At 50.2% G+C, this 26911-nt stretch overlaps 1 protein-coding gene across 2 annotated transcripts in view; it reads right to left on the reverse strand.

Moving 5' to 3' along the window:
- Window positions 1–26911, reverse strand: part of LOC119402467 (methylosome protein 50) — a 191424-nt gene that overhangs the window by 156140 nt on the left and 8373 nt on the right. For both annotated transcript variants that reach the window (XM_049418656.1, XM_037669624.2), the window contains exons 2-3: window positions 14035–14220; window positions 27–171 (exon numbers count right to left, since the gene is read on the reverse strand). In XM_049418656.1, coding sequence (XP_049274613.1) covers window positions 27–171; window positions 14035–14220 — 331 coding nt within the window. The remainder of the gene's footprint in view (window positions 1–26; window positions 172–14034; window positions 14221–26911) is intronic.

A 26911-nucleotide genomic window follows, 5' to 3' on the forward strand; every position in this document is an offset into this window, starting at 1 on the left:
TGAAACTGAGAAGTAGGTGGGCTTACGCGTAATCCCATCCGGTGGAGGCCAGCCACCGTCCGTCGGGTGACAGAGCCAGGGAGGTGACACCGCTGTCGTGATCACGCTTGTAGAACACAGTGTCCAACAGACGGGGCTCTTCCTGTGCCAGCTGGATCATCTCCACACCACCTGCGCTCGTTCAAGGAGGCGCCACAGGGGCCTTGCCATTCTCCACTTTCCATATTTTTGTACCGTCAATCATTGTTAAATATTTCAGATATTCATGTTTCCAACCTTTTTTGCGGCTCCTTGGCCTTTCATTTGTGCATGATGTCACGTGTTTCTTGCAGTGTTCGTTGCGAGTTCCTATACAGGGTGTTTCAAGAAATGTGTCCAACCTTCTCAAAAAATCAGGAAAATGAGATATTTGATTGCCGCTTTCAGAATTGGTTTCTCTGTAGCGCTACGCATCTTAAGATGGTTACAGACATGACTTGAGACAGTAATTAAGAAAGTTAAATTAATTAACTTTTTAATTAGTGGAGTTAGGTGACTGTGTCGAATTGGGGAATTGAAGTTCTTCGTGACAGAAACCCATCCAGGGGTGGAAGCGGGCTTCAGTCTTTCGGAGCACCTCAGGGAGCATGAATAATGCTATTTGGAGCAGCTTTGGAGCGGTAAAAGGGGAGTTTCGGAGCAATTTTGGAGCACGAGAAGCTGTGTTTTGGAGCCATGCAAGCAAGTTTTGGAACAGATTTCTGGGGTCAAAGAAATATTATTTGATCTTTTTTTTATTTCTGGGAAACCAAAAATTCCAGTGGTTTTTACGAAACATTTAATACTGACGAACCTACCAGACTTACCACAAGTGTGTGTGTTCATATCATTAAAACATCAAAGCTGACAGAAGAATAACTCAGAGAAAACAAAAGATAAGCGATCTTTTGGATAGCTACACTTGACAAGCCCTCAGAAGAATGAAAAACGTTCAGGTTAATAAAACACCGAAGTAGCCATGAACAACAACTGAAGACTAGAGATAATCTAATAAAAGTTACCTTCATTCTAAACTCAATGAGACCCTATACAAGGGCGTCCGCAGAACTTTTTCCAGGGGGGTGCATCAGCAGAGTGTGGGGGAGGGGAGGGGGCATACAGCATAGGTAGCGTTTGTTTCACTGCCGTGACATGACCGGCAAGATTAGTCCATAGCAGTAAGTAACATGCAAAGTTGGCTGGTAATCCTGAATGATGTTTCACGCGGATATGCGGGACTGGAGTGTACTAATCAAGCTGTGTAGCTTACTGCTACTGCATAGAAAATTATTGTCCAAAATTCCAAGGGGGGGCAGCTGCCCCCCCTTGTACCCCCCTCCGGACGCCCATGACCCTATACGATAAATTTTAAATTAAAAAAAGCTTACGCTCACGTCATTAAATCGCCGCAGCCGACGTGTGAACAGAGAGCAAAATAGAGATAAACAATGCACTGCATAGCTAAATCTGACTACACTTCAAAGAGAGAGAGAGAGAAAACATTTGTTGCAGAAAGGCTTGTGAGTGAAGGTGGGTGGGTCCCTCATTCCAGGAACCCTCTGGCCTGGACCGCCCGCCGGGCTCGGACGACGAGTTCACGCTGGTCGACTCAAAAAAATTTAATGCTCACACTGACAAAGCACGACTGTTGACATGTACAAATGAGAAGACGAGATAACTGAAACGTTCACTTTTATTGCGATAGCAATTACATGGGAACTCTCTATGGGTTTTTCCGCCGCCGTCATGCTCCGTATAAAGTATAAATCGACAACATCGTCCCGCGCATCGAGCATTCTACGCGCGAGTAAAAACATGCAATCGCCGGGGACGAACGCGGCTAAAGCAGAGATGACACGAGCCAGCCATCTTCGTTGCACGTAGTGCATGTGATAACATCTCCCCCGCGTGTCACAGGCAGTCGATGGCTCCTGAAGCAGAGAGGAGACACCCCGCTGGCCGTCTTTCGCCAGGCGAAGAAGCGTCAAAAGGAGCAGAGAGGGCGAGGCGGGGGGGGGGAAAGGAGGCTGCGTCGCTTGAGCAGCAACTGCGAACTTTGACCATAAGGGCGCAGTGGCTGGCGCGCGCTGTCTCGGCAGACATCAGGAAATGGCCCGCTTACTTCACGTTGAGACGACAGAAAGAACGAAAACCAATTCGCACCCTGTAGCGGCCGTATTCCCTTACACCAGCGTTTTGTAGAGTTACGCGAGATCGGTCGACTTAGCTGTTAGCCCTTCATACATTACAATTTGTTGCTATCGCATTCATTGCTTCGCCCTTGCGGCGAAACTGTGATTGTTTGTGATTGTTTCGCGCCGTCCTTAATGTCACGGAGGGTGATGAAACCGTGGGTGATAGATGCGTTTCCTTGCAAGTAGCTGATCTATCGCCCACGGTTTTTCTGTAGACGTCACAGATTTGTTCTACTCTGTGCCTCAGCAGCAAATGTTCGCCTCTGTTAGGGATTGTTTGACCGCAATGGGGTAGTAGATTTTCAGAATTTAGTGGGCATGTCTGTTGACAATTTCATGGTTTTATTAGAATTCTACTTAAAGTCTACCTTTATTTCTTTTAACGAAGAGCTGTACGTTCAGTGTCAGGGAATATGTATAGGCTCATGTGTCGCTCCGGTGTTGTGTGACATTTTCTTGGCGTTTGTTGACCATGACCTGCTGAGTACGTTTGACGATAGGTTCTTCCTTAAGGCTTTTAGGTATGTTGACGATTTTTTAATCATTTTAAAGACTAACCATGCTTTTACATTTGACGAGTGCCTTAGTGAAGTTTTAGCCGCCTTTCGGCTGCATGGGAAGGGCATGCTCTTTACACATGAATCCCCTTCCTGTAACACTCTCCAGTTTTTAGATCTGTTATTAACCTTTGACAAAAACCATGTTTGTTGGCAGTACAGCCTACGTGCACAGAAAGAGATGCTCCTGTACGATTCTGCCCACTCGAAATTAGTAAAGAGAGCTATCGCTACCAACTGCCTTGAGTCCGCCCTTACGAAGTCGTGTCCTCACGCCATGCAGGTTAGTTTTGAGAACCAATTGGCAAGGCTATACGCAGCCGGCTTCCCGAGCTCGGTCGTAGTGGCCGTTTCGAAAACCCTTCTTCAGAAGGTGAAGGGCCTAAAAAGGAAAACGCCTAGCCCCGTCCAAAAAGGAGGCAAGCCCGCAGTGGTCCCATACGTCCACCAACTTTCCCACAACCTCAAGAAGGTTGCCAATAGATACGGTGTGCCTGCAGTCTTCTCGGCTCCACGCAAACTGGCCAGACTGTGTCCGCGAATTAGTCGCGTTGACAGAAAGTTCGGTTGCCAGAAGAAGCACACCAGACCTTATGTGAAATGCACGACGGGCGTTGTATATGAGATACCGCTGTCGTGTGGGAAGACGTATGTGGGCCAAACTGGGCGATGTGTCAACGACTGAGCACGGGAGCATGAATTATCATTAAAGAATAAAGGAAACGCGCACTTGCCTGCGCATTGCGCAGCCTGCAGTTGTGAGCCTCTGATTCGTGAGATCCAGATAATAGGCAGGAGCAGTGACACATTAGCGCGAGAGTTATTGGAGGCGCTCCATATTAAGAAGAGAGGCACGAGTTGTATCAGTGATACGTCTGTTTGTCTGTTCCAAAACGAGATGCAATTATTTCACATGAAAGTGTGATTTTTTCCCTCACTGGCGCGCGCATGCGCACATGGTTATTTGTTGTTGGCCTCACCTTTCGAATAAACAGCTGAAGTTTAGCGCTCGACCTTTCTGCTTTCCTCTACTCTTTTCCCGTGCTTTCTTTCACAGTTTGCGCTAAAATGTACCCCATAAAAGACAGATGGTCGGCCACTTAAGTTCCAATGCATGCTTCCTGACAATTTGGAGGCACAAAGAAACGAGGACAAGAAATGACAGGAGTGTTGCCAACTGATTCATTGGAAAGAACATTCATCCCAGGTCACTTCAGGCGCATGTGACACTCACATCGATAAGCACCGTTGCAGAATGATAAAGGTCCTTTAGTTATCAAGAGTTGTCTAAAAAGTGCAATTCATTTCTGTTATCCGAGCATATACCCGACGGACGCGTGTAAAGCGTGCAGGGAAAGAGCCACACTGCGGCACATGCTTTGGGAATGTGCCGGGAGAGTTAATGTCGATGCCGCGATACATGTTAGGCAGGGACAAACTACAAGAGCAACTGTTGCTGCTACCACTGCGCGAGGGCAGGGGCCACTGCTGCTGTAGTCACTGCTGCGGATCGGCTGCGTCGGCATCGCGGCCGCTGGGAGGCGGCACTCATCAGCGACAAGCTGATCGACCAATTTTGGGCCGTCCGGCAAGCCGAAAATGCTGCCTGGGTCCAAGGACTTCGAGCCGTCACCTGAGGCCATCATCGTCGACAAAGGGTGGGACCGGACAGAGGTTAATCCCCTCTTCCCCCCGCCTCACCCGAAGGAAACCGCCGGACTTTTAATAAAGTTTATTCATTCATTCATTGCGATATAAGTACAAAGACGGCACACTAACACATTGGGCATCCTTCTTATTTATGCAAGAAGCCTCCAATAATTATGTAATCTAGAAGTGCACGTTGCTGGGCTGGTGGCTCTTTGCCGTTTTTTTTCTGGATTTGAACATCACCCTGCAGAGGCGTCACGCCTGTTGGCTTTATGCACTTAGGACTATACAAAGGAATTAATTGCTGCCGTTCGAGTTGGCGCATTCCAAGACTATGAAAAAGGCCATAGCTAAACATTGTCTAGAGTCTGCTCTAGTAAGGTTGTGATCATACGTTATGCAGAAGGGTTTTCAAAACCAATTGCATTGGTTTTCCTTAGCTGGTTTCCCTTGCACACTGCTTATCGCCGTTGCCGAGTCGCTCCTCCAGAAATTCAAGAGTGAACAACTCAGTACTACCGTATGTGCACCAGGTTGCACACAGACATGGTGTGCTGATTGTTTTTTCTGCGCCGTGCAAGCTGTCCCAGCTTGGCACACGTATACTCTCTGATGGGAGCAAGAAAGGTGTTGACAGCAAAAAGCACGCCAAGTGTACACAAAATGTGCCACCGGTGTTTAGTTTCCGCTATCCTACAGTGAAACGTATGTTGGCCAAACAGGAAGGTGCATGCATGGGAACACGAGCTTTCTCTAAAAGGCAAAGATGGTGTGCATTGGCCGACCCACTGCAGTTCACATAAGTGTGAGCCGTGCCTGAATAAGATCTGGGTAAAGCAGGGTGATGCAAGTACAGATGGCCGGAAGATAGCCGGAGACGAGACAGCAAAATAAGACATGGCGCTACGAGAGCCCAAAATGAACTCTTTATTTTCCCGCGTCCCCATCTTTCAGTCCCCAGGCGTGTGACGCCACAACACACAAAGCAACAGCGCCGCGCGAGGGCGCTGCGTGTTAGCTATTAACATTGTGACACTCCTCCCCTCTTAAGAAGAATAACTAGGGGGAGCACCTAAGCGCTGGCTTCCTCGACCTTTTGCTGCATCGCAACATTGGTGTGCAAGGCGCAGTCATGGAAGAGTCACTCCCCACATGAACACCACTGTTGCTTGCAGTAATGTCAGTGTTTATGGCACAGCCCCTCTCAGGCGAACTTGTAGACGGCTTGACAGCCTCTTGCTCCGGCATGTCCGGAACAGTTGATTCAAGGAGAAGAGGCTGTTCCCATTGTGGTATGGCCGCAGCACTAGCATGGTGAAGCACATCCGTTTTCGACGTAGCCGGTGGCCCTGTCTGGGCAAGACGCAAGCGGTCACCGTGTCGGTGCCATATAGACCTATCGTCGAGAATGACGCGGGCCGACGGCGGAGTGACGTCGACAACACTGGCCCACACCCATGGTGCTCCCTGTCGAAAGTTTCGCGCATACACGCTGTCTCCTGGTTGCAATGACGGAGCCTGCCAGGATCCTCTCTCGGCATACAACTTCTGCTTAAGTTGCCTTAGAAGTACCGACGTCCGCAGGCTTGGCCGCAAGACATCCAATGGTGTCTTGAAGACTCTGCCTGTCAGGAGTTCGCACGGTGGCCGACCCGTTACTTCGTGAGGTGTAGTCCTGTAGTGGAATAAGAACCGGGACAGTTGTGTTTGGAAGTTGCCCGACCCAGATTTCTTGAGTTTGTTTTTGACAGTCTGTACTGCTCGCTCTGTGGCGCAGTTGGACGCAGGGTGATACGGCGGTACCAGCACGCGGCGTATTCCATTTCGAGTCAAGAAGTCCAGGTACTGTGCACTGGTAAAAGCAGGACCATTGTCCGAAACTATGATGTCGGGGAAGCCATGCTGGGTGAATGCCATTCTCAAGGCTGAAATGGTAGCGTCTGCTGATGTGGAAGACACAGGGAAGACTTCTATCCATTTCGAGAAGGTGTCCACTATAACCAAGAATGTATGCCCTAGAAATAGTCCCCCGAAATCAATGTGAAGCCTAGACCAGGGTCGCTGTGGAAAAGGCCAGGGTGTCTGCTGCACTGGCTGGGCAGCTCGATGTTGAGCCTGGCACGTAGCGCAGCTCTTCACACTGTTTGCAATGTCATTGTCAATGCCTGGCCACCAGACATGGCTCCTGGTGATCATCTTGTTCTTCTCAATACCCGGGTGGCTGGCATGGAGCACACCAAGTACCTGGGCCCGCAATTTGTTCGGAATCACGACTCTTGATCCCCATAGTAGACAGCCTTCATGAAGACTGAGTTCCGCACTTCTGGCATGGAAGGGGTTCCACTCTGGTCCCGCTGGGAGGCTTTCTCCTTTCAACACAGATAGGACAACACGGCTCAATACCGGATCGTCCCTCGTGGCTCGTGCTACAACAGCTGGTGAGAGGAGTTGTGGATATGCCTCCTCCAGCATGAAGATCTCAGCAGGGCGAGGAAGTGCAGTGCAGTTGTTGGGCAGCGGCAGTCTACTAAGCGCATCAGCATGCCCGAGCTCTTTGCCAGGTTTGTAGACAAGTTTGTAATTGTACACGGAGAGCTTCAGAGCCCATCTGACCACTCTTGGTGAAGCTTGCACAGGAACAGGCTTGTTGGCACCCAAAAGTCCAAGAAGTGGCTTGTGGTCAGTGCGTGCTTCAAACGGTATGCCCCACAAGTACTGGTGGAACCGATCCATGCCAAACACCAAGGCCAGTGCTTCCTTGTCAAGTTGACTATAGTTTTGCTCTGCTTTTGATAAACTTCTCGAAGCAAAAGCAATTGGACGTTCTTGGCCATCGGCGTCTTTGTGCACCAAAACTGCACCTATACCGTAAGGTGATGCATCACAGCTGAGACATACAGGCCTGTCTGGGCGGAAATGTACAAGAACTGGGGCTGAAGTCGCCAGATGCTTGCAGACAGTGAAAGGATCTTGCTGGTCCTTTCCCTGCCATTTTCCATCACCAAGAAGCAAGTGCAATGGACAGAGAAGTGCAGAAAGGTTGGGCAAGAAACGCCGATAGAAGTTGACGGGTCCCAAGAAGCTTTGAAGTTCCTTGACATCTTGTGGCACAGGAGCGTGCAGAATGGCAGACACCTTGTCCATGTTCGGGGAGAGGCCTTCCTTACTGATAATGTGCCCGAGATACTCAACTTAGGGTATGAAGAAGTGGCACTTCTCGAGTTTCAACTTGAGGCCAGATTCTTGAAGTTTGCCTAGTACTGCACAGAGGTTGCGACAGTGCTCAGCATCATTTCCACCAGTTATGAGAATGTCGTCAAAATAGACCGCTACATGTGGCAGACCCCTGAGCAAGTTCTCCATCTCGCGTTGAAACATAGCTGGAGCAGATGAGACCCCAAAAGGTAAGCGGGTGTATTGAAACAACCCCATGTGCGTCGAAATCGTGACGTACTCTCTAGAGGCCTCATCCAGGATGATTTGCTGGTATGCGTCAGCAAGTCCAACTTTGTAAATTTCTCACCTCCAGCCAGCACAGTCTACAAGTCCTCAATCCTTGGAATAGGGTAGCGTTCCACCGTTGCAACTGGGTTAATGGTGACACCAAAGTCCCTACAGATTCTGATGCGCCCATCCCTTTCTGTCACGGGAACAATTGGAGCAGCCCACCTAGCTGTCTTCACTGGAACAATGATGGAATCTCTTATTAATCGCTGAATTTCTTGCGTGACTCCGTCTGCCAAGGCATACGGCAGTGGGTGTGGCTTGAAGAACCGTGGTGGAGCATCTGAAGGTACATGTAGTGAAGCCATCACACCCTCAAACGTACCCAAGCCTTCTTCAAAAACTTCAGTGTAATCTTGCACTACGTGTTTGACATCAGCAAGTGCATGAATGTTCACTTCAATGTCGGAGACGCCGATGCCCAATTCCTGCATCCAGTTGTGTCCGAGCAGAGTGGGTGATCCGTTCCCGGCCAGAAAAAACGGTAAGTGAGCCTCCTTGCCATGAAACTTTACATGGACATCAGCTTTGCCTTGTACCTTCTTTAAATCCCCGGAATAGCTTCGCAGAAATACTTGAGACAGCTGCACAGGAATTGAAGGTAGAAGCTGGAGCAAACGCGACTTGGCAATGACTGAGACGCTCGCCCCCGTGTCCACTGTTTAAGGTTGCGGCTTGCCGCAACCTTAAACATTGACGGTAAAAGGTGGAGGCGCCTTGGGGTAGTCAACTTGCCACATTCGAAAACTTCGGCAGGCGAAGTTGTAGCGGAGGCTTCATCCTGGACAGTATTTACGCGATGACGGTTGCTCGCCGACAGTGAACTTCGGCCCGCGAATGGACGCGGCCTGGGAGAGCTGTCCCTCTGTGATTGCTCGTCCTTTCGTTTCGTATCGCAAACTTTCGCCAAGTGGCCGTGTTTGTGGCAGTAACTGCAGACGGTCTTCACATGCTGGCAAGCGGACGCCAGGTGTGCATCCCCGCAGCGATAACAGGACACCCCCACCGGCGCTGCCGAGACGCGGAGGGTGGAAAAGGTGCTAGCGTGAGCATGCGCTATCTCCCCTGCATCCTTCTTTGGTGTTTCCATTGCTAGGGCGGTCTGCACTGCGTCTTCAAAAGTCAGGTCCGCTTTTTCCAGCAATCTTGTTTGGACGTCTGCGTTGTTGATGCCACACACGACGCGGTCGCGGAGCATGTTTTCAAGCTCTTTCCCGAAGTGGCAGTGCTCGGAAAGGCTCTTCAGCGCTGCAATGAAGTTGCTGACGGACTCTCCTTCCGCGCGAACGCACAAGTTGAAGCAGAAACACTGCACAACAGCAGGAGGCTTCAGGCAGTAGTGGTTTCCTAGAACCAACAGAATCTCGTCCAGCGTCTTGTCACTTGGCTGGTCAGGCTTGACCAAATTGCGAAGCAACGCATACGTCTCCTGCCCACAGCAGCTCATGAAGACGGCTGTTCGCTTGTCTTCAGCGATGTCATTCGCCGTAAAAAATGCCTTCAGCCGGTCCACGTAGCGGGGCCAGTCATCGCCTCCTCCCTCGAAAGGCTCAAGATTGCCAAAATTTGGCATTTGGACGAATGGCGGAGTGGCAGGAACTCACGAGAGCATTCTTTTTATCTTCGTCGCCAGTTGATACAAGTACAGATGGCCGGAAGATAGCCGGAGACTAGACAGCAAAATAAGACATGGCGCTACGAGAGCCCAAAACGAACTAATTTTCCGGCGTCCCCATCTTTCAGTCAACAGGCGTGATGCCACAACACACAAAGCAACAGCGCCGCTCGAGGGTGCTGCGTGTTAGCTATTAACATTGTGACACAGGTACACCGCGACTCAAGAATTGTCGGAGGCTCCTTTTTGAGTCAGTGGCAATTCACTCTCTCGCAGGTGGAAATAAAGTTCTTAGATAACAGGTTGTGGTTGGGGTGGTTGCTTAACTTGCTGCGCATATATTTCAATGCACAATATGTTGAATAAACCAGTGGAAAGTCTGCGCTCCCCTTGACCCCTTCCCTCGTTTTTCTTTGTGCACAAACAGCCATACTGCTGTGGCTTACTCGTGAACCTCCAATAATTCTCTGGCCACCTGGTTGCAACTTTTTCAAAGCACCCTGGTTTCGAAAAAATGGGGTGCACATGTGCAGGAAGTGTAACCTTGAAACATTGTTCAGGGAGGCTTCACGCTCCATTAATTGGACACTAAAATATCGACCAGTCTGGCCGATGTATGTCCTGACCCAGCTGAGGGTTATTTCACAGACCACCCAAACTACACAAGGGCAATATGGTTTTCAATCAATGTGACTAGCGCATGTGCCTGAAGTTACCTGGGATTACCAATAAATGAGTTCTTAGTTGGCACCAGTCCTGTCCCTTCTTGCCCTCATTACTTAGTGCCTCGAAATTTTGTCACACCAACCAGCCCAAGAATGTGTTTTAGTCAGTTTCACACTCCCTGCGATGTTGTGGATTTTAATAACAGCTGGAAAGGCCCAGTCAAGTTATTAGAAAGGGTGGGCGATGAAGAAGCCAAAAAGTGAACTTAGCAAGAAAAAAAGCTGAAGAATAAAGAAAAAGTTATGGCAGAAATCGAACGGTGTCCATTATCACTGCTCATGTGAATAGCATAACGACGACTGGATGACACTCCACGAGCGATGTGAAAACGCACCAAGCATCTCAGCGTGCTGCTTTACAAGGAGGGCACTGTTAAAGTAGGGGGGTACTGACACCTTTTTCCGAAGGCAAGTTTACTCTGCCATGCAAATCTCCTGTATGCAGAGACGGCTCTGAGCAAGTGTGAAGCTCAGCAAATGCTGATAAGATATTTTAACTTGATATTAAAGTCAATTTTTCCATGGCGCAGCTACTGACATCGACACTAGCTTGACGTCAGGCTACAGTACAAATTCTGGTGACTTCACGCAGCAGTCTGGCTAGTTGTGATGACGTTAGGTACCAGAAACTTCCAAGATGGCCGCTTGTGCATCACCAACGGAGCCACGGTGCAGAGCGGCCGTGGAAACGTCACTATATATTGTGCGAGCACGTGACGAGAAGCTCATACCGTGTTGTGACGTCAGGGTACAGTAGGAACCGAAACTAGCTTTTAAAAAGATACTGCAATTACTTTTTCAGGGCGCACTCGCGCTTAGCACTACCTTTTCTAGGCTCTTGAGGGCTTGACCTTTCAATTGACGCAAAAAATCGACAACTGAAAATATTCGTGTAAGTACCCCTTTAAGGCACTATATTCCACTTCCTTGCACCTGTGACACAGTGGTTAGACCATTGGGCCTCCGTATAAGAGGTCCAGAGTTCAAATTCCACTGTTTGGACATTTCAGACATACCGTATTTTCTCGCATACAATCCGCTCTTGCATGTAACTAGGGCTCCGTTTTGAATAACAGAGAGCTGAGCTAGTTGATAAGTATTCATTCTAAAAAGACAGGGTGGTGCAGACACGGACACATGAAAGAAGTCAGGACATCACAAACGCCGACTAACAACTGAATAGATGCACAACGGCGGAAAATAAAGAAGGCACGAAAACTTATCTGCGCATGACCATGCAACAGGCGAAGCTATCAATCCCGCACGCGTGGTGGTCTACGTGGAAGATAACTGTTAAGGCATTTGATTTCATCTTTATGCAAGTTAATCGACGGTTGGCTCACGCATGCGCTACCACTATTCTCGATATGCCATGCTTCAATCATCAGGCGCGTTTCTACATTTCTATGCCGGTACAACACTGCGCATTCAGCCAATTTTGGCGTAAAGATAGATTAGAAGGTGAGCCTCCTGTTAGCGATCTCTTATGTTCCAACAATCTCTGGTGAATGCATCGGCCCGTCTGTCCTACGTAGGAGCGGCCGCAGCTGAAAGGGACCTCATACACCACACTTGTACGGCAATCAGTGAACTTGTTGGTGTGTTTTACAAAACAACTATCGGTCCGCTTCTTGTCTTTTACTCGCTCATTCTTCCTCTGCACAGCGGCACAAATCTTACCTAGCTTATTGGCAGCCATGAAAACAACATTAACGCTGTATTTACTTCCTACTTTCTTTAGCCTGTGAGATACGCAATGAATGCACGGTATACCTACGACACGTTTCTGAGCATGCCCATGCAACAGGAAGTATGTATGCGCATGTATGCAGAGTATGTATGCGCAGGAAGTATGCGCATGTCAGTAGGAAGTAGATACGGTGATAATGTTGTTTTCACGGCTGCCAATGAGCAAGGTAAGATATGTGTCGCTGTGCAGAGGAAGAATGAACGAGTAAAAGACAAGAAGCAGACCGATATTTGTTTCGTAAAACACACGAACAAATTCACTGATTGCCATACGAGTGTGGTGTATGAGGTCCCTTTCAGCTGCGGCCGCTTCTACGTAGGACAGACGGGCCGATGCATTCACCAGAGATTGTTGGAACATAAGAGATCGCTAACAGGAGGCTCACCTTCTAATCTATCTTTACGCCAAAATTGGCTGAATGTGCAGTGTTGTACCGGCATAGAAATGCATGTTTTCCCGTTTTTTGGTGCAGGTAATATGCAAGAAAATACAGCATTTACTTATGCTCATCTTTTGTAAACACATGATATGCTGACATCAATAGCGCATGACACCATCTGCCAGGCCCACTGCTCATCAGCCCTCGTGTTGTGTTCTTCCAGTTGTCCTTGTTGTTCAAGCACTTTGCAGTCACTCATCTGAAAGCACTGTCTAAATAAATGCCATTCACATTTAAAAACAAGCTCACGGTAGAAAAGCCTTACAATGCGTGCATCAGCGAGTGAGACCATGAACAAATACTCATAAAGAGGCAGTGCAGTCAGCAGTGGCAGAAAAGCAGATCCTGTGATTACCTCACGACACGTAACCTGCTATGGTAGCCTTCCATGTAAGGTGTTGCGTGCTTAGCTTGAGGGTGCGGGTTCGATTCCCACACACTGCAGCCACATTTCAATGGGGGAGAAATGCAAAGGATACCTGTGTGCCTAGATTCACATCGAAGATGAATCCAAAGTGGTCGAAGTTGATCCGGAGTCCCCCATACGTCATGATCATATCATGGTATTGGCACGTAAAACTGGAGCAGTTATTCCTACCTCACAACATGTACGACAGACTGAACGTGGCAAGAGACTGTCCATCCTGACAAGGCTGACAACGAATGAAGTAGCCTATCCACATTAAGTTTGGAAAGAAGTCGCTCATTCCATGACTCCTGACGTGTTGTCTGACAACGAGTCACTAAATGGCAGACATATTTATCGACAATATTTGCCAATCGAGTAAGCCAGTCACAGCCCTACTGATCTTCTAATCTCTGCCTCACAGTAGTAAATCTGCTGTTTGGGCGCTGTCAATTCAAATTATCAATTAAACATTAATATTATCAATTCATGGGTAACCTATGGCATGACTTTACATTACTACGCAATTTTTGAGCTACCACGAGAAGAGTGCTTTGCTTTAATTAGTTATCCTAAGCATTGTTATAGCAAATACCATTTTTATGCTAATTATATTTGTTGTTCGACTTCTGTTTCCTTGCAGTTTAATGGTATATCAACACTCAGTGACAGCATAAGGAAATGTGGCCGCTGCAGCGAGCAAAGCGATCTCCTGCTTTAAAACAAATTGAGCGGTGAGAATGCACAAAGCTATGAGCTCTACGCTCATCTCTGCCAGGATAGGGAGTGCTACCACCCCTCAAAGTTCGTAGTTCCTGCTGCAGGACTCCCAATGGGCCTTTCGTGCGATGGCAGACAGTCAGGGTGCGTCCTTTCTGCTTGAGCCACAATCACCGACTGCCCCTGTACCCTTTTACTCGCACATAGAACATCTAACACACCTCTCCGTTTCTGGGCTAGTTGGTTCTTAATGTCAAATACAGGATAGCACGCAAGCTGTCCCGTGCATTAGTGTCCTTTCTCTGTCCTGTGTCAAGTCCATGCTATCCTGTACATAATATACAACACAAAGCCCAGGGTGATGATGCTATTGCCCTTGGACTTTATACAAAACCTATCGTGGTAAAAATATGCCTGCAGTGCACGTTGCAGTAACATAAAGATGTGCTACTGACCGGAGTCGAGGCCCAGCATGAAGCGGCCCGGGTTCAAGGGTACGATGTCGGCCACGGTCGAGTCGGTGTTCACCGAGGCCACACATTTCTCCAGGCTCGGAATGTCCTCCCGCTTCTCGTAGATGCGCACCGAGCCCTCCCACTTAGTGCCATACAGGTTGTTGCATGCCAGGACCAGGGAGTCATCTGCACAAACAGCACATTGACCTCAATGTTAACATTAACATGCTCCACGAACAAGCACGACAGAAATGCTCATTTATGCAATGGCTAGCCTGTGAACGCAACACCAAGGGAGCATAACACGTTTTAGTCAAAGTTTGTCCAAACAACAAACTTTTTTCGCTTTATTTACACCATAATGTCTAGAAGAGAAACTTGGGCTAGTTGGTGCTTCATCACTGTGAAGGAAAAATAGCACTAAAATGGATGAGGACTAAGGAAGAAAACACGACACAGGCGCTGAACTTGCAACTGAAATTTATTGGAAGACACATGCATACATATATACAACAGCTGACTTGGCCACGTGACACTCCATATCGTCTGCGCAGGATAGCAAATCAGATCTACACAACTAACAACTCATGACAAATCGATACATTTGTAAGAACATCTGATAAAAAGAAGAACAACCCATCTACATAAAAACCTGCATATCAGTCCACAAAAATTAAACACTATTAACGCGGCAGCATTGAATCCAGGTATCTAACTTCTTTCTCACCAAGGGCAACTGACGGTTTACTCACTCACCCTTCCCCTTCCCTTTCAATGTAAAATGCTTCCATCGATTCCCTAATGCACTTGTCCCGATGGCCAATCAAGCCCGTGGCTTCCTGCGCCATGGGCTGGCAGCCACACTCTCTACAATGAGAGGGCATATGCAAAACCTCCGGAAGCCGTTAACGATGATAGGTGTTCCTTTAGTCTAACATTAACGCACTGCCCGGATTGTCCTATATACACCCTCCCGCATGATAGTGGCAACCTATAAACAACACAAGACTTACAATGAACATATCTACCGTATTTACTCGCGTAATGATCGCACCCGCGTAATGATCGCACCCCTAAATTTTGTTGTCTAAATTCGATTTTTCTTTTTCCCCGCGTAATGATCGCACCCCGAACTTGCCGCATCGATATGTCGTGTGCCAAGTATAGCCGATGATCATCGCGTTTATCATCTGTCGAATGTTGCGTTAATAACTCTTCCAAACTCGCCAAGTGAACTGCACGCACCAAACATATTCGTAATTTTTGCCCACCGTTGGCGGAAACGTGCCATTTAGGATTGCAGTAAAGGCAAATGCCGCAGTTTTCACTGAATGCCCGCCATGTGTTTTATGTCTCTGGCAGCTGAACGCGCCCATCCTTGTTTCTGTGATCTGAAAGCAGGCATCACTACGCTAATGCCGTAAATTTACTGATTTAAATGAAAGCATTCCTTACTTAGACAGAAGAGACTGTTTTGACGCGCGTGACCTACTCACAACCACCGTGACTGACGAAAAGAAGAAAAAAAAATGCGGTCGCTTCGCTCTGTGGGCCGCCATGTTTGTTTTGCTATCCCGCACTGTTAAAGCGGCGGCCGCCTGTTGGTCGACCTGTTTCATCCCGCAGCAACAAGCTGCCGACGCATTCCCATAATTCCTGAAAAAGCCATGTCGCCGCCATCCCAGCCGCCCGTCACGGCGTCACCTGACACCACGTTTTTTTTGGCTGTGTTTGTGATCGTCTGTTGAAGCGCCGTTTCACCATGGGGCGGTATGCGAGCTTTACTGCGCGTTCAAGCTGAAGGCGCTTGATTACGCGCTAGAGCACGGAAACCGTGCTGCCAGCAGACATTTTGGCGTCGACGAAATCCGGATCCGATATTGGAAAAAACAGTGCGAGAAGCTCATGGCTACGAACAGCACGCGCCGGGCTTTCCGCGGACCCAAAACGGGCAAGTTCCCTGACATCGAAAAGGCAGTCCTCGAATACGTGAGGGACATGCGCAAAGACGGTTGTGCCGTGTCATTAGACATGGTACGGACGCAGGCGCGCACAGTTTCCCGGAGGCTGGGAATAGCCACAAAGGACTTCCGCGCCAGTTCCGGCTGGACGACACGCTTCATGCGGTGGAATAGACTGTCGCTGAGGCGGCGGACGTCGTTGTGCCAGTGACTTCCATCCGCGTACGAAGACAAAGTGATCGATTTTCCCAGGTTCGTCACGAGGATACGCGAGAAGAACGGTTTCCTGCTGTCACAGATAGGCAACGCCGACCAAACGCCGTTGACGTTTGACATGCCTCGAAGCACTACTGTGAACGAGAAAGGTGCTCGAAGTGTGCTCGTGAAAACGTGTGGTGCGGAGAAGCAGCGGCGCACCGTGATGCTCGCAGTGACGGCAGACGGGCGGAAGCTGCCGCCGTATGTGATTCTGAAGCGGAAAACAATTCCGAAGGGAAACTTTCCCCGTGGCATCCACATCCGCACTCAAGCAAAAGGGTGGATGACGGCAGACCTCATGGTCGATTGGATCAAGACGGTTTGGGGGCGAAGAGCAGGAGCGCTTCTGCTTCCTTCACTTCTTGTGCTGGACAGCTTTCGGGGCCATCTCGTTGACAGTGTCCGTACCGAGCTGAAGGAGCGGCGCACAGAAATCGCAGTGATCCCTGGGGGTCTAACTTCGCTGCTACAGCCTCTGGACGTGTCACTGAACAAACCGTTCAAGGACAACGTCCGGAGGCTGTACGCAGAGTGGATGGCGGCGGGCGACCACGATTTCACTCCAAGTGGCAAAATCAGGAGACCCTCCGTGGAAGTCCTCTGCTCATGGATTCTCGAAGCGTGGAGTACCATTTCCGACGAGGTGGTTGTCAAGAGCTTTAAGAAGACTGGCACTTCCAACGTGCTCGACGGGACAGAAGATGACCGTCTGTGGGACAGTGAAGACACTGCCGATTCCGACAGGGAATCGTGCGGCGATGACACTGACGCCAGTGACACTTCGGACTCAGAATGAACGTTAGGGGGTCAGAGAGTTCAAAAATAAAAGGGCAGTGTTCCATGCATGTAGCTCCTGCGTAATGCGTGCATTTTATTACAAAGGTAAGCCTTACTCTACTTTTATTTTTGGTTATGTTCATGATAGCTATCGTAAGAATTCAGATTAGCAACTTCTTTGCGTTTTCGGTGCTCAGAATATTGTTTCACGGAAAATTTACCCCGCGTAATGATCGCACCCCGAAGTTGGCGTCAATTTTTTTGAAAAAAAAGTGCGATCATTATGCGAGTATATACGGTATTCTTCTTCCTGTCCAGACAGAAAGTACATGTTTTGCTCACCCCCGAAGTTCTTGAATGCAAGCGGGGGCAAATCGAGGACATCTTGTTGGGAGCAGACATTACAACACGCACCCCATACCTACTTGCCACATTCTTCAATCCATGGGAAAACTTATGCACATAGGGGACCACAACCGGTCTCTCTTCATTGCGCACACTTTCTTTTTTCCTACGTGTGTGATTCCCTCCTTTGACCCACTTTATTAAATTTTGACAGCTTCTTAGGATTTCCGCATCAGGGTAGCCCGCCGACTTAAGCCTTTCAACTTGACTCATGAAACTTTCTTGTAACGCATGCGTGCACGTTTTCTGGAGCGCATCTCGCAACGCAGCATAAATAATTCAGCCAATGTTTGTGGAATGGAAAGGGAGAATATTTGTCCCAAAATCGGGGGTTTTTATAGGATCGAAGGTGGCACCAGTTTTAAGTCATATATTTTTGGGTCAAGTTGACAGGTCTGTCGCCGAGAAGTTACGGGACCTAACCTGCCGTGTTTTCCGTTATGTCGATGATTTTTTCATCATCAGTAAAACCGACAATCAGCCTAGCAAGACAGCAGATATATTATCCCTTTTTAAGGATTCTGGTCATGGGCTGAAGTTCACTTTTGAGCTGCCGGAAAAAAAGAGAGCTTCAGTTCCTCGATATCAGACTGTGTTTTCATGAAGAACATATGTGTTGGCTCTATAAGACCCGATCCATAAAGGGTATCTTGCCGTTTACCTCACGCCTCTGGCCATTCCAAGATAATTAAGTTCGGCATTATTTATGATGCGTCGTGAGCTGTGATCCAGAAAACGTGCACGCACACGTTAAAAGAAAGTTTCATGAGCCAAGTTGAAAGGCTTAAGTCAGCGGGCTACCCTGATGCGGAAATCTCAAGAGGCTGTCAAAATCTAATCACGTGGGTCAAAGTAGGGAATCATACACGTAGGAAAAAAGAAAGCGTGCGCAATGAAAAGAGACCGGTTGTGGTCCCCTACGTGCAAAAGTATTCCCATGGATTGAAGAATGCGGCGAGTAGGTATGGGGTGCGTGTTGTAATGTCTGCTCCCAACAAGATGTCCTCGATTTGCCCCCGCTTGCATGCAAGAACTTCGGGGGTGAGCAAAACATGTATACTTTCTGTCCGGACAGGAAGAAGAATAGATATGTTCATTGTAAGTCTTGTGTTGTTTATAGGTTGCCATTATCATGCGGGAGGGTGTATATAGGACAATCCGGACGGTGCGTTAATGTTAGACTAAAGTAACACCTATCAGCGTTAACGGCTTCCGGAGGTTTACATTTACCGGCTCACTGTAGAGAGTGTGGCTGCCAGCCCATGGGGCAGGAAACCACGTGTTTGTTTGGCCATCGGGACAAGTGCACTAGGGAGGTGGAAGCATTTTACATTGAAAGGGAAGGGTGCGTGAGCAAACCGTTGATTGTCCTTGGTGAGAAAGAAGTTAAATACCTGGATTCAATGCTGCCGCGTTATTAGCGTTTTTTTTTTTTGTGGAATGCTATGCAGGTTTTTATATAGATGGGTTGTTCTTCTTTTTATCGGATGTTCTTACAAATGTATAGATTCGTCATGAGTTGTTAGTTTGTTGATCTGGTTTGCTCTGCTGCGCAGACGATATGGGGGGTCATGTGACCGAGTCAGCTGCTGTATATATGTGTGCGTGTGTCTTCCAATAAATTTCAGTTGCGAGTTCAGCGCCTGTGTCATGTTTTCTTCCTTAGTCCTCGTCCATTTTTAGCGCTCTTTTTCCTTCACAACAATGTCTAATATTGCTGCATGTCTTATTTTTCATGAGTTTAAGCTTCACTCACAAAGCCTGTGGAAAACACGCTGCACAGGCCGCGCCGCGGTGTGTAAGAAGCTTTGCGATTGTTTTAGAACGTCCCGTTAAGATTGCGCGCCGCATGCGAATGATCCAGCTTTGTTGAGAGATAACGCCACCACCAGCGATATCGCTGGAAAGTTCCATAGCGCCTGTATGAAAGCCGACGCGCTTGACTGCTTGTCAGTTGATCGACGGCTGACGCTCTGTTTGCCGCTATCAGTGCATACCGTGTGTATTGCTGTAAATTAATTAAATTTTCTCTGCCACAAGTTCGCCCAAATAAAGAGTTTTATCTTGGACACTTCGTCTGCGGTCTTCGTCGACGTCACGACCACATGACATCTGGTGGAGGTGCTGCTTCCTTGATGTTCCGGACACCTACAAAGAGCCGGGAACCAAGCCCACAGCATGAAGATGTAGGAGACCTCGTGCAACAGCGAGCTAGCCACAGGCTACAAGGCTTGCAACCCGAATACGGTCTCCTACCTGACAAGCCAAGAGCCACGGCGACGAACACAACGAGCACGATGACAGCCGTAGCGTCCCCTGCAGCTGTCGTGATGCAGCCACCCAGAGAGCCGCCGACCTTCCATGGATCACCAAGCTACGACCCCGAAACCTGGCTCGAGACATTCGAAAGGGTCTCAACCTTCAACAACTGGAACTCCGACGACAAGCTGCACCACGTCTACTTTTACCTTGAAGGCGCAGCAAGGACCTGGTTCGAGAATCGGGAGTCCACTCTTCGAACCTGGGACGTCTTTCACAGCGCTTTCCTGGAGACGTTCGCAAGCGTCGTCCGAAAGGAAAGGGCCGCAGCCATGCTAGAGACACGGGTCCAACTTCGAAATGAAAGCGTGGCCATCTTTGCAGAGGAAATGACCCGGCTGTTTCGCCACGCTGACCCTGCCATGCCCGAAGACAAGAAAGTCTGTTTCCTCATGCGAGGGGTAAAGCAAGAGCTCTTCGCTGGTCTGATTCGGAACCCACCTTCGAAAGTCCAAGAATTCGTCTCACAAGCGACAAAGATTGAGAAGAGGCTGGAAATGCGAACCCGCCAGTACAATCGCCGTTCGATTGAACACAGCCCAGCTGTTCATGCCCTCACCTCCGACGACCTGCGCGAAACGATCCGAGCGATCGTTCGGGAGGAACTGCGAAAGCTGTTACCCTCACCACAGCCTCAAAGAGACTCGATCGCAGAGGTCGTTCGATCAGAAATCCAGCAGTCACTGGGCAACCTTGAACCGCCACTGCCTCAGCCGCAAGCCATGAGCTACGCTGCTGTAGCCCGACGCAACGCCCCCCCTCCTCGCCCACGTCAAGACGCCGCGCCGCCGCAGCAGTTCAGCCGCCAAACGCCGCCACCACCACCGACGCCCTACCGTCCTCCTGTTGCCCAGCGCTATGCCCCGCGCTACGCGCCAAGAAAGACCAATGTTTGGCGTGCCCCTGACAACCGCCCGCTCTGCTACCACTGCGGGGAGGCCGGCCACACGTACCGCCGCTGCCAGTACTGACAGATGGGGCTACGCGGTTTCGCCGTCAACGCACCGCGCCCGCAGCCATGAGAACGGCCTTGCGATTGCGACATCGACGACTACCTCACCGGAACACAGTGGCAAGAACGACGACCTTCCCGCTCGCCGTCGCCCAGCCGCTACATGTCACCTCACCGCCGGCAGTACACTGGCCCAAGCAGGGGCCGGTCGCCTAGCCCGTATCCGGAAAACTAAGGGCAGCAACCGATGGAGGTGCGGTTGCTGAACGACGAAATGCTGAAGATCGTCCGCCGTCGACGCCGACGCCGCGACGAAGTTCCGAGCCCCCGCCGCACGCCGAACGACGTCGTGAAGATGGAACTTTGCGACAGGAAGAAGACCTGACGACACAACGCGGAAGCAGCGGTGCAAATCGATGCAGCCGTGATACGACGCCGCGACCTAACCGCAACGCAAGGCGACGGACTAGCGACTTCGACGTACTGATCGACGGCCACAACGTCACCGCTCTCGTCGATACTGGAGCCGACTATTCCGTCATCAGTGGGCCGTTCGCAGCAAAGTTGAAGAATGTTAGGACTGCTTGGGAAGGCCCCGAGATCCGGACCGCTCGAGGCCATCTGTTAACGCCGATTGGTGTCTGCACCACGAGAGTCACCATCAATAACCGGACCTATCCTGCGAGCTTTGTAATTGTTATGTATGCATAACTGTAGTTTATTACCAGCTGACTTAGCTGGGTACAAAACGTTGCCAAACAAGAGGAGGAAAGGATCGTCCGTCAGAGCTACTGTTTACACCACACCCAAGGGCGGCGCCACGGGCGCTCATGGTTGCCGACCTTATTCACTGGTGAATACACAACATCCCTTCCCCCTTATGGAATGTAGTCCCGGTAACGCTGAGGGGCTTTCCTCTCACGTCGAGGGTATCTAGAAGCCTCGGTTGTTGGAAGTTGGCTGCAAGAGCTGTGCTCCTGTGAAAGGCTTCCAGGTACCTCAGGACCGTCGGGTCCAGGGGCTGGACTGCTAGATGGACTTGATATGGGTGAAGTGTCACGCAATCTTGGCAGTGGTGGGTCCTGGCCAGTCACAGCGAGGTCATCACCATCGGCTGAGTTCCCACAAGTATCACTGTCAGCTTCACCGAGGTCCAGTGGGCTGGCCCGGTTGCGGAGCTGATCGACGTGTCTTCGCCATAAGCTACCGTCGGACAGACGAACTTGGTAAGAAAGGGGTCCGGTGACTGAAGCAATGGACCCAGGGACCCACTTGGTGCCACCTTGATAGTTCTGTGCATACACAACGTCGCCTGGATAGAAATGCCGAACACGTTGAGAACCATCGCTAAAGTAATGCTGAAGGGACGATCCAACCATGTGAAAGTCTGGATGCAGACGGTCAATGGCCGATCGCAGTCGTCTCCCCATCAACAGTTCAGCGGGACTCTTCCCTGTAGTTGTACTGGGTAAAATGTGCTGGCCCAGCAAGAAACGAGACAGCTTGGTGGCCCAGTCTCCCTCCAACAACTTACGCAGGACTTGTTTCGTCTCCTGAACCATCCTCTCTATCTGACCATTCGATGAGGGGTGATAGGGCACGACTGTAATGTGCCGAATTTGGTTTCTGTTTGCAAATTCGGCGATTTCTTCTGACGTGAACGCAGTTCCATTGTCCGACACTAACACTTCGGGAATGCCAAAACGAGCAAACATTGACCGACTTTCTTTAAGAACAGCTCTTGTCGTCATCGATTCCATCAGGGAAACTTCCAGCCACTTGGAATGAGAATCGACGACTAGCAGAAACACTTTTCCCTTGAAGGGACCGGCAAAATCTATGTGCAAACGTGACCAAGGGTTCTTAGTGAACTCCCATGGGTGCACCGGTGCCTTACTGGGAGCTTGCTGAGTTTCTTGGCATACTTGGCAGCCAGCTACCTTGCGCTCTATGTGATTGTCGATGCCCGGCCACCACACGGTGCTGCGTGCAAGACCTTTCATCCGTACTACGCCTGGGTGCGTGGTGTGTAGGATGTCTAGGACCTGGGCCTGTGCAGAACTTGGAATCACAACACGAGACCCCCACAGCACACAATTTCGGTAGGTGGACAGTTCGTTCTTCCTGGCCACCAAAGGACGGAATTCCTCGGGCACCTTCGTGGAAGGCCAACCTTGCAAAATCCAGCGATGTACCCGTGACAGAACAGGGTCTGTACGCGTCAATGCTGCGATCTTGGTAGAATCCAGAGGAACTTCCGGCACTGCTTCAAGCAGCAAAATGTCTCCCAACGGTGGCTCGTGCTCATGCCTGACAGGAAGCGGAAGACGACTGAAAACGTCGGCATGTGGCAACTTGGAGCCTGGTACGTACAAAAGTTCGTAGTTGTATGCAGAAAGTTGCAGACTCCAGCGCAACATCCGAGGTGACAATACGGCAGGAACCGGCTTGGCTTGGTGCAGGAGGCCTAGCAATGGCTTATGGTCTGTCAAGAGTTGAAACTTCCGACCAAAAATATACTGGTGGAATTTCTTAACTCCGAATAGCAAAGCCAGAGCCTCCCTGTCTATCTGCGCATAGTTGCGCTCTGCTTTTGATAAGGTTCTCGAGGCGAAGGCCACTGGTCTTTCAACACCATCTTCACCCACTTGGCTCAGTACCGCACCCAGCCCGCACGGAGACGCGTCGCAGGCCAGCCTTATGGGACGTGTCACATCATAGTGTGCTAAGATGGCTGATGGTTCCAGCAGGCTCTTGGCATCTTGGTATGCCTTCGCTTCCGTCTCGGTCCAACTCCATGCTTTGTCCTTGTCCAGGAGGCGGTGAAGTGGTTCCAACACATGTGACGCTCCTTTCAAGAAACGGCCATAAAAATTTAAGGCTCCCAAGAACGACTGCAGCTCCTTCCTGTTTTTCGGTTCCGGAGCTTACTTGATGGCTTCCACTTTTTCACGCAAAGGACTTACTCCGTCCTTGTTGACACGGTACCCCAGGTACGTCACTTCCTTGTCCCTGAATGCACACTTCCCGGCGTTCAGGCGAAGCCCGTCGTCTTGGATACGCTGCAGCACTTTGCGCAGCCGTTCATCATGCTCAGCAACTGTTCTTCCACCAATTAGGATGTCATCCAGAAAGCACTGAACCCCTTCCAGTCCGTTCAACAGTCCTTCCATATAACGTTGGAAGATGGCTACGGCGACTGCCACACCAAACTGCAATCGCGTCACCTTGAACAGGCCTTTGTGCGTTGTCACGGTCTGCAGCATGGCGGTGTCCTCATCGACACAGAGTTGCTGATAAGCTTGATCCAAGTCCAGCCGAGAAAACACTGCACATCCTCCCAGTCTTGCGAGCAGTTGTTCTGGAGTTGGAAGCGGATACGTCTCCCACTTAACGACTGGGTTGAGTGTTCCCTTGTAGTCCCCGCAAATTCTCATCTTTCCGTTCTTCAGAATCGGCACAATTGGCGTCGCCCAGCGGGAATGCTTAATGGGAACGTAAATGCCTTGCTCGACCAACTGTTCGATGGCTTCCTCCACCTTGGGCAGTAGCGCGAAAGGTACTTGCCGTGGCTTGTGAAACTTGGGCGTGGCTTGCTCATCCACTAAGATCCGCACAGGAAGACCCCTGCTTTTGCCCAGCCCAGGTTTGAACACATCTGGATAGTCCTGCAGCAGATTTTTTACGCTTGTCACCACCTTGCTCGGGTTGCGTGCAGCTGGTTGGACTTCTCGACTGGAACTTTTGGAAGCTGGAGCTCCGCTGAGCTGGTGCAGTCCCTCCAGTGTTATGCCTAGCGGTCGGAACCAGTCTCTCCCCAGGATGCTGACTCCCGACCCTTTCGTGACGAGCAGGGGTAGTTTGCCCTCTCTACTGTTGTACTTTACAGGAACTTCCACTTCGCCCACGACACAAACAGGCTGCTGTGTGTACGTCCGCACTCCCTTGGAACTTGGTCGGAGCGCCTTCTTCGAGATTCCCAGCTTGCACAATGTCCTCAAGTTGACAATAGAACAAACGGATCCAGAGTCCACTTCCATCGATACCTGGTGTCCGTTCACAATGACGTTAGCCATAAACGCTGGCAATCCACTAGCAATGTGGTAAAGTCCGTACACTCCTGAGTGACCCAAGTTGCCTGGGCGCTTATTGCCACTCTTTGCCTTGCTTCTTGCCTCTTCCTTTTGACGGCAGGCACGAACAATGTGACCTTTCCGCTTGCAGAACTGACACACTGCAGAGCGAAAACCACAACTCGTAGCGTTGTGGTCACCGCTGCAGCGGGAACACCGCCCGGTTCTTGATTCCTTGGAACGCTCTTGTTTACCGCCCGGCTTGTCCGCCTTTGGTGCTTGACCCATCCGATGTAACTCTGACGCTGCCGGCAACGCTCCCCTGATGGTTTCCGTTTGCCTCGTCGCATACTCGGCAGCGACGGCCTTTTCGTACGCCTTCTTGAAATCCAACGCAGTCTCAGCCAGGAGACGCCGTTGCAGCCCTTCGTCACGAACGCCGCAGACTAGACGATCGCGGAGCATGTCCTCCAGGGTGACACCGAACTCGCAGTGCTCGGAGAGTCTGCGCAAGTCCGCAACAAAATCCGCGATACTTTCACCCGGCTGCTGACAGCGTTTGTGAAACATAAAACGCTGTACAATCACCGAAGGCGTTGGCGTGAAGTGGTGCGTGAGCTTGGAAACAATGTCCACAAACGGCGTCTCAGCCGGCGTCGCCGGAGAACACAACGTGCGAAGGATGGCGCACGTAGCCGGACCACAAACGCTGCACAGCACTGCCCGTTGCTGCTGCTCCTCAACCACACCATTCGCCGTGAAATAGAACTGTAGGCATTCGAGGTATGTAGGCCAGGCTGCCGCGTTGTCAGGAGAAAACTCTTCTATATTGCCCAGCTGGCCCATGAACACGTTTGGGACGCTAGGCTTAGCTTCCGAAGCACCCTCGCCCGAAGCGTTGTCCGAAGGCATCTCGCTCTACGTACTGCCGCCGACGTTCACCGAAGCTCACCTTCGTTGCCTTGTGTGGCGCTTGCCGCTTGCTTTTGCAGCCGCCGTCGCTCACCACGTCGGTTCGTGAACTCGTCGCCAAATGTTATGTATGCATAACTGTAGTTTATTACCAGCTGACTTAGCTGGGTACAAAACGTTGCCAAACAAGAGGAGGAAGGGATCGTCCGTCACAGCTACTGTTTACACCACACCCAAGGGCGGTGCCACGGGCGCTCATGGTTGCCGACCTTATTCACTGGTGAATACACAACAGTAATCCTACAAAACTGCTCCAGGGATGTGATACTTGGAATGGACTTCCTAAATGACCACGGCGCCGTCATCGATCTGAGGTCTGAGTCCATAACACTAACCTCAGACAAAGCGATCCCGCCCCACGCGACGCCAGGGAACCATGCATTGAATGTGATAGAAGAGCAGGTGACCGTTCCGCCGCGCTCCAGCGTCATTATATCCGTCGGCACCGAAAAACCTGCGAACCTTGAAGGCGTCATCGAAGGCGATCAGCACCTACTCCTGAACCGTCAAATTTGCGTCGCACGAGGTATAGCCGAGCTACGTGACGGTAAAGCAAAGGTAGTGATGACAGACTTCAGCAACGAATATAGGCACCTCAACATTGGTGCGACAGTTGCCTACAGCGACGAATGTGTGGCCGCTAGCAATGCTTTCGCCCTCTTCGATGCTGCCGAACCTGCTTCAATGAATAGAGGTCCCGAACTGGATTACGACGTCAACCCGAGCCTTCCGAAGGCCAAGCAAGACCAGCTCAAAACCCTGCTCCTGCAATACAAGGTCTGTTTCTCGTCGTGATCGCAGTTCTGACAAACGCCCCTTGCTAAGCACCGCATTATAACAGAAGAAAATTCTCGACCACTCCGTCAGAGCCCCTACAGAGTTTCGACTCGAGAGCGCGACGCGACAAAGAAACAAGTCGACGAGATGCTACGCGACGACAACATCCAGCCGTCCAAGAGTCCGTGGGCATCACCCATGGTGTTAGTGAAGAAGAAGGACGGGACACTGCGCTTTTGCGTTGATTATCGGCGCCTGAACAAAATCACGAAGAAGGACTTATACTCCTTCCCACGGATAGACGACACCTTGGATCGACTTCACAACGTGACCTACTTTTCGTCGATGGACCTCAAGACCGGCTATTGGCAGATCGAAGTAGA

This window comes from Rhipicephalus sanguineus, chromosome 8 (genome assembly GCF_013339695.2).
Source record: "Rhipicephalus sanguineus isolate Rsan-2018 chromosome 8, BIME_Rsan_1.4, whole genome shotgun sequence".
NCBI lineage: Eukaryota > Metazoa > Arthropoda > Arachnida > Ixodida > Ixodidae > Rhipicephalus > Rhipicephalus sanguineus.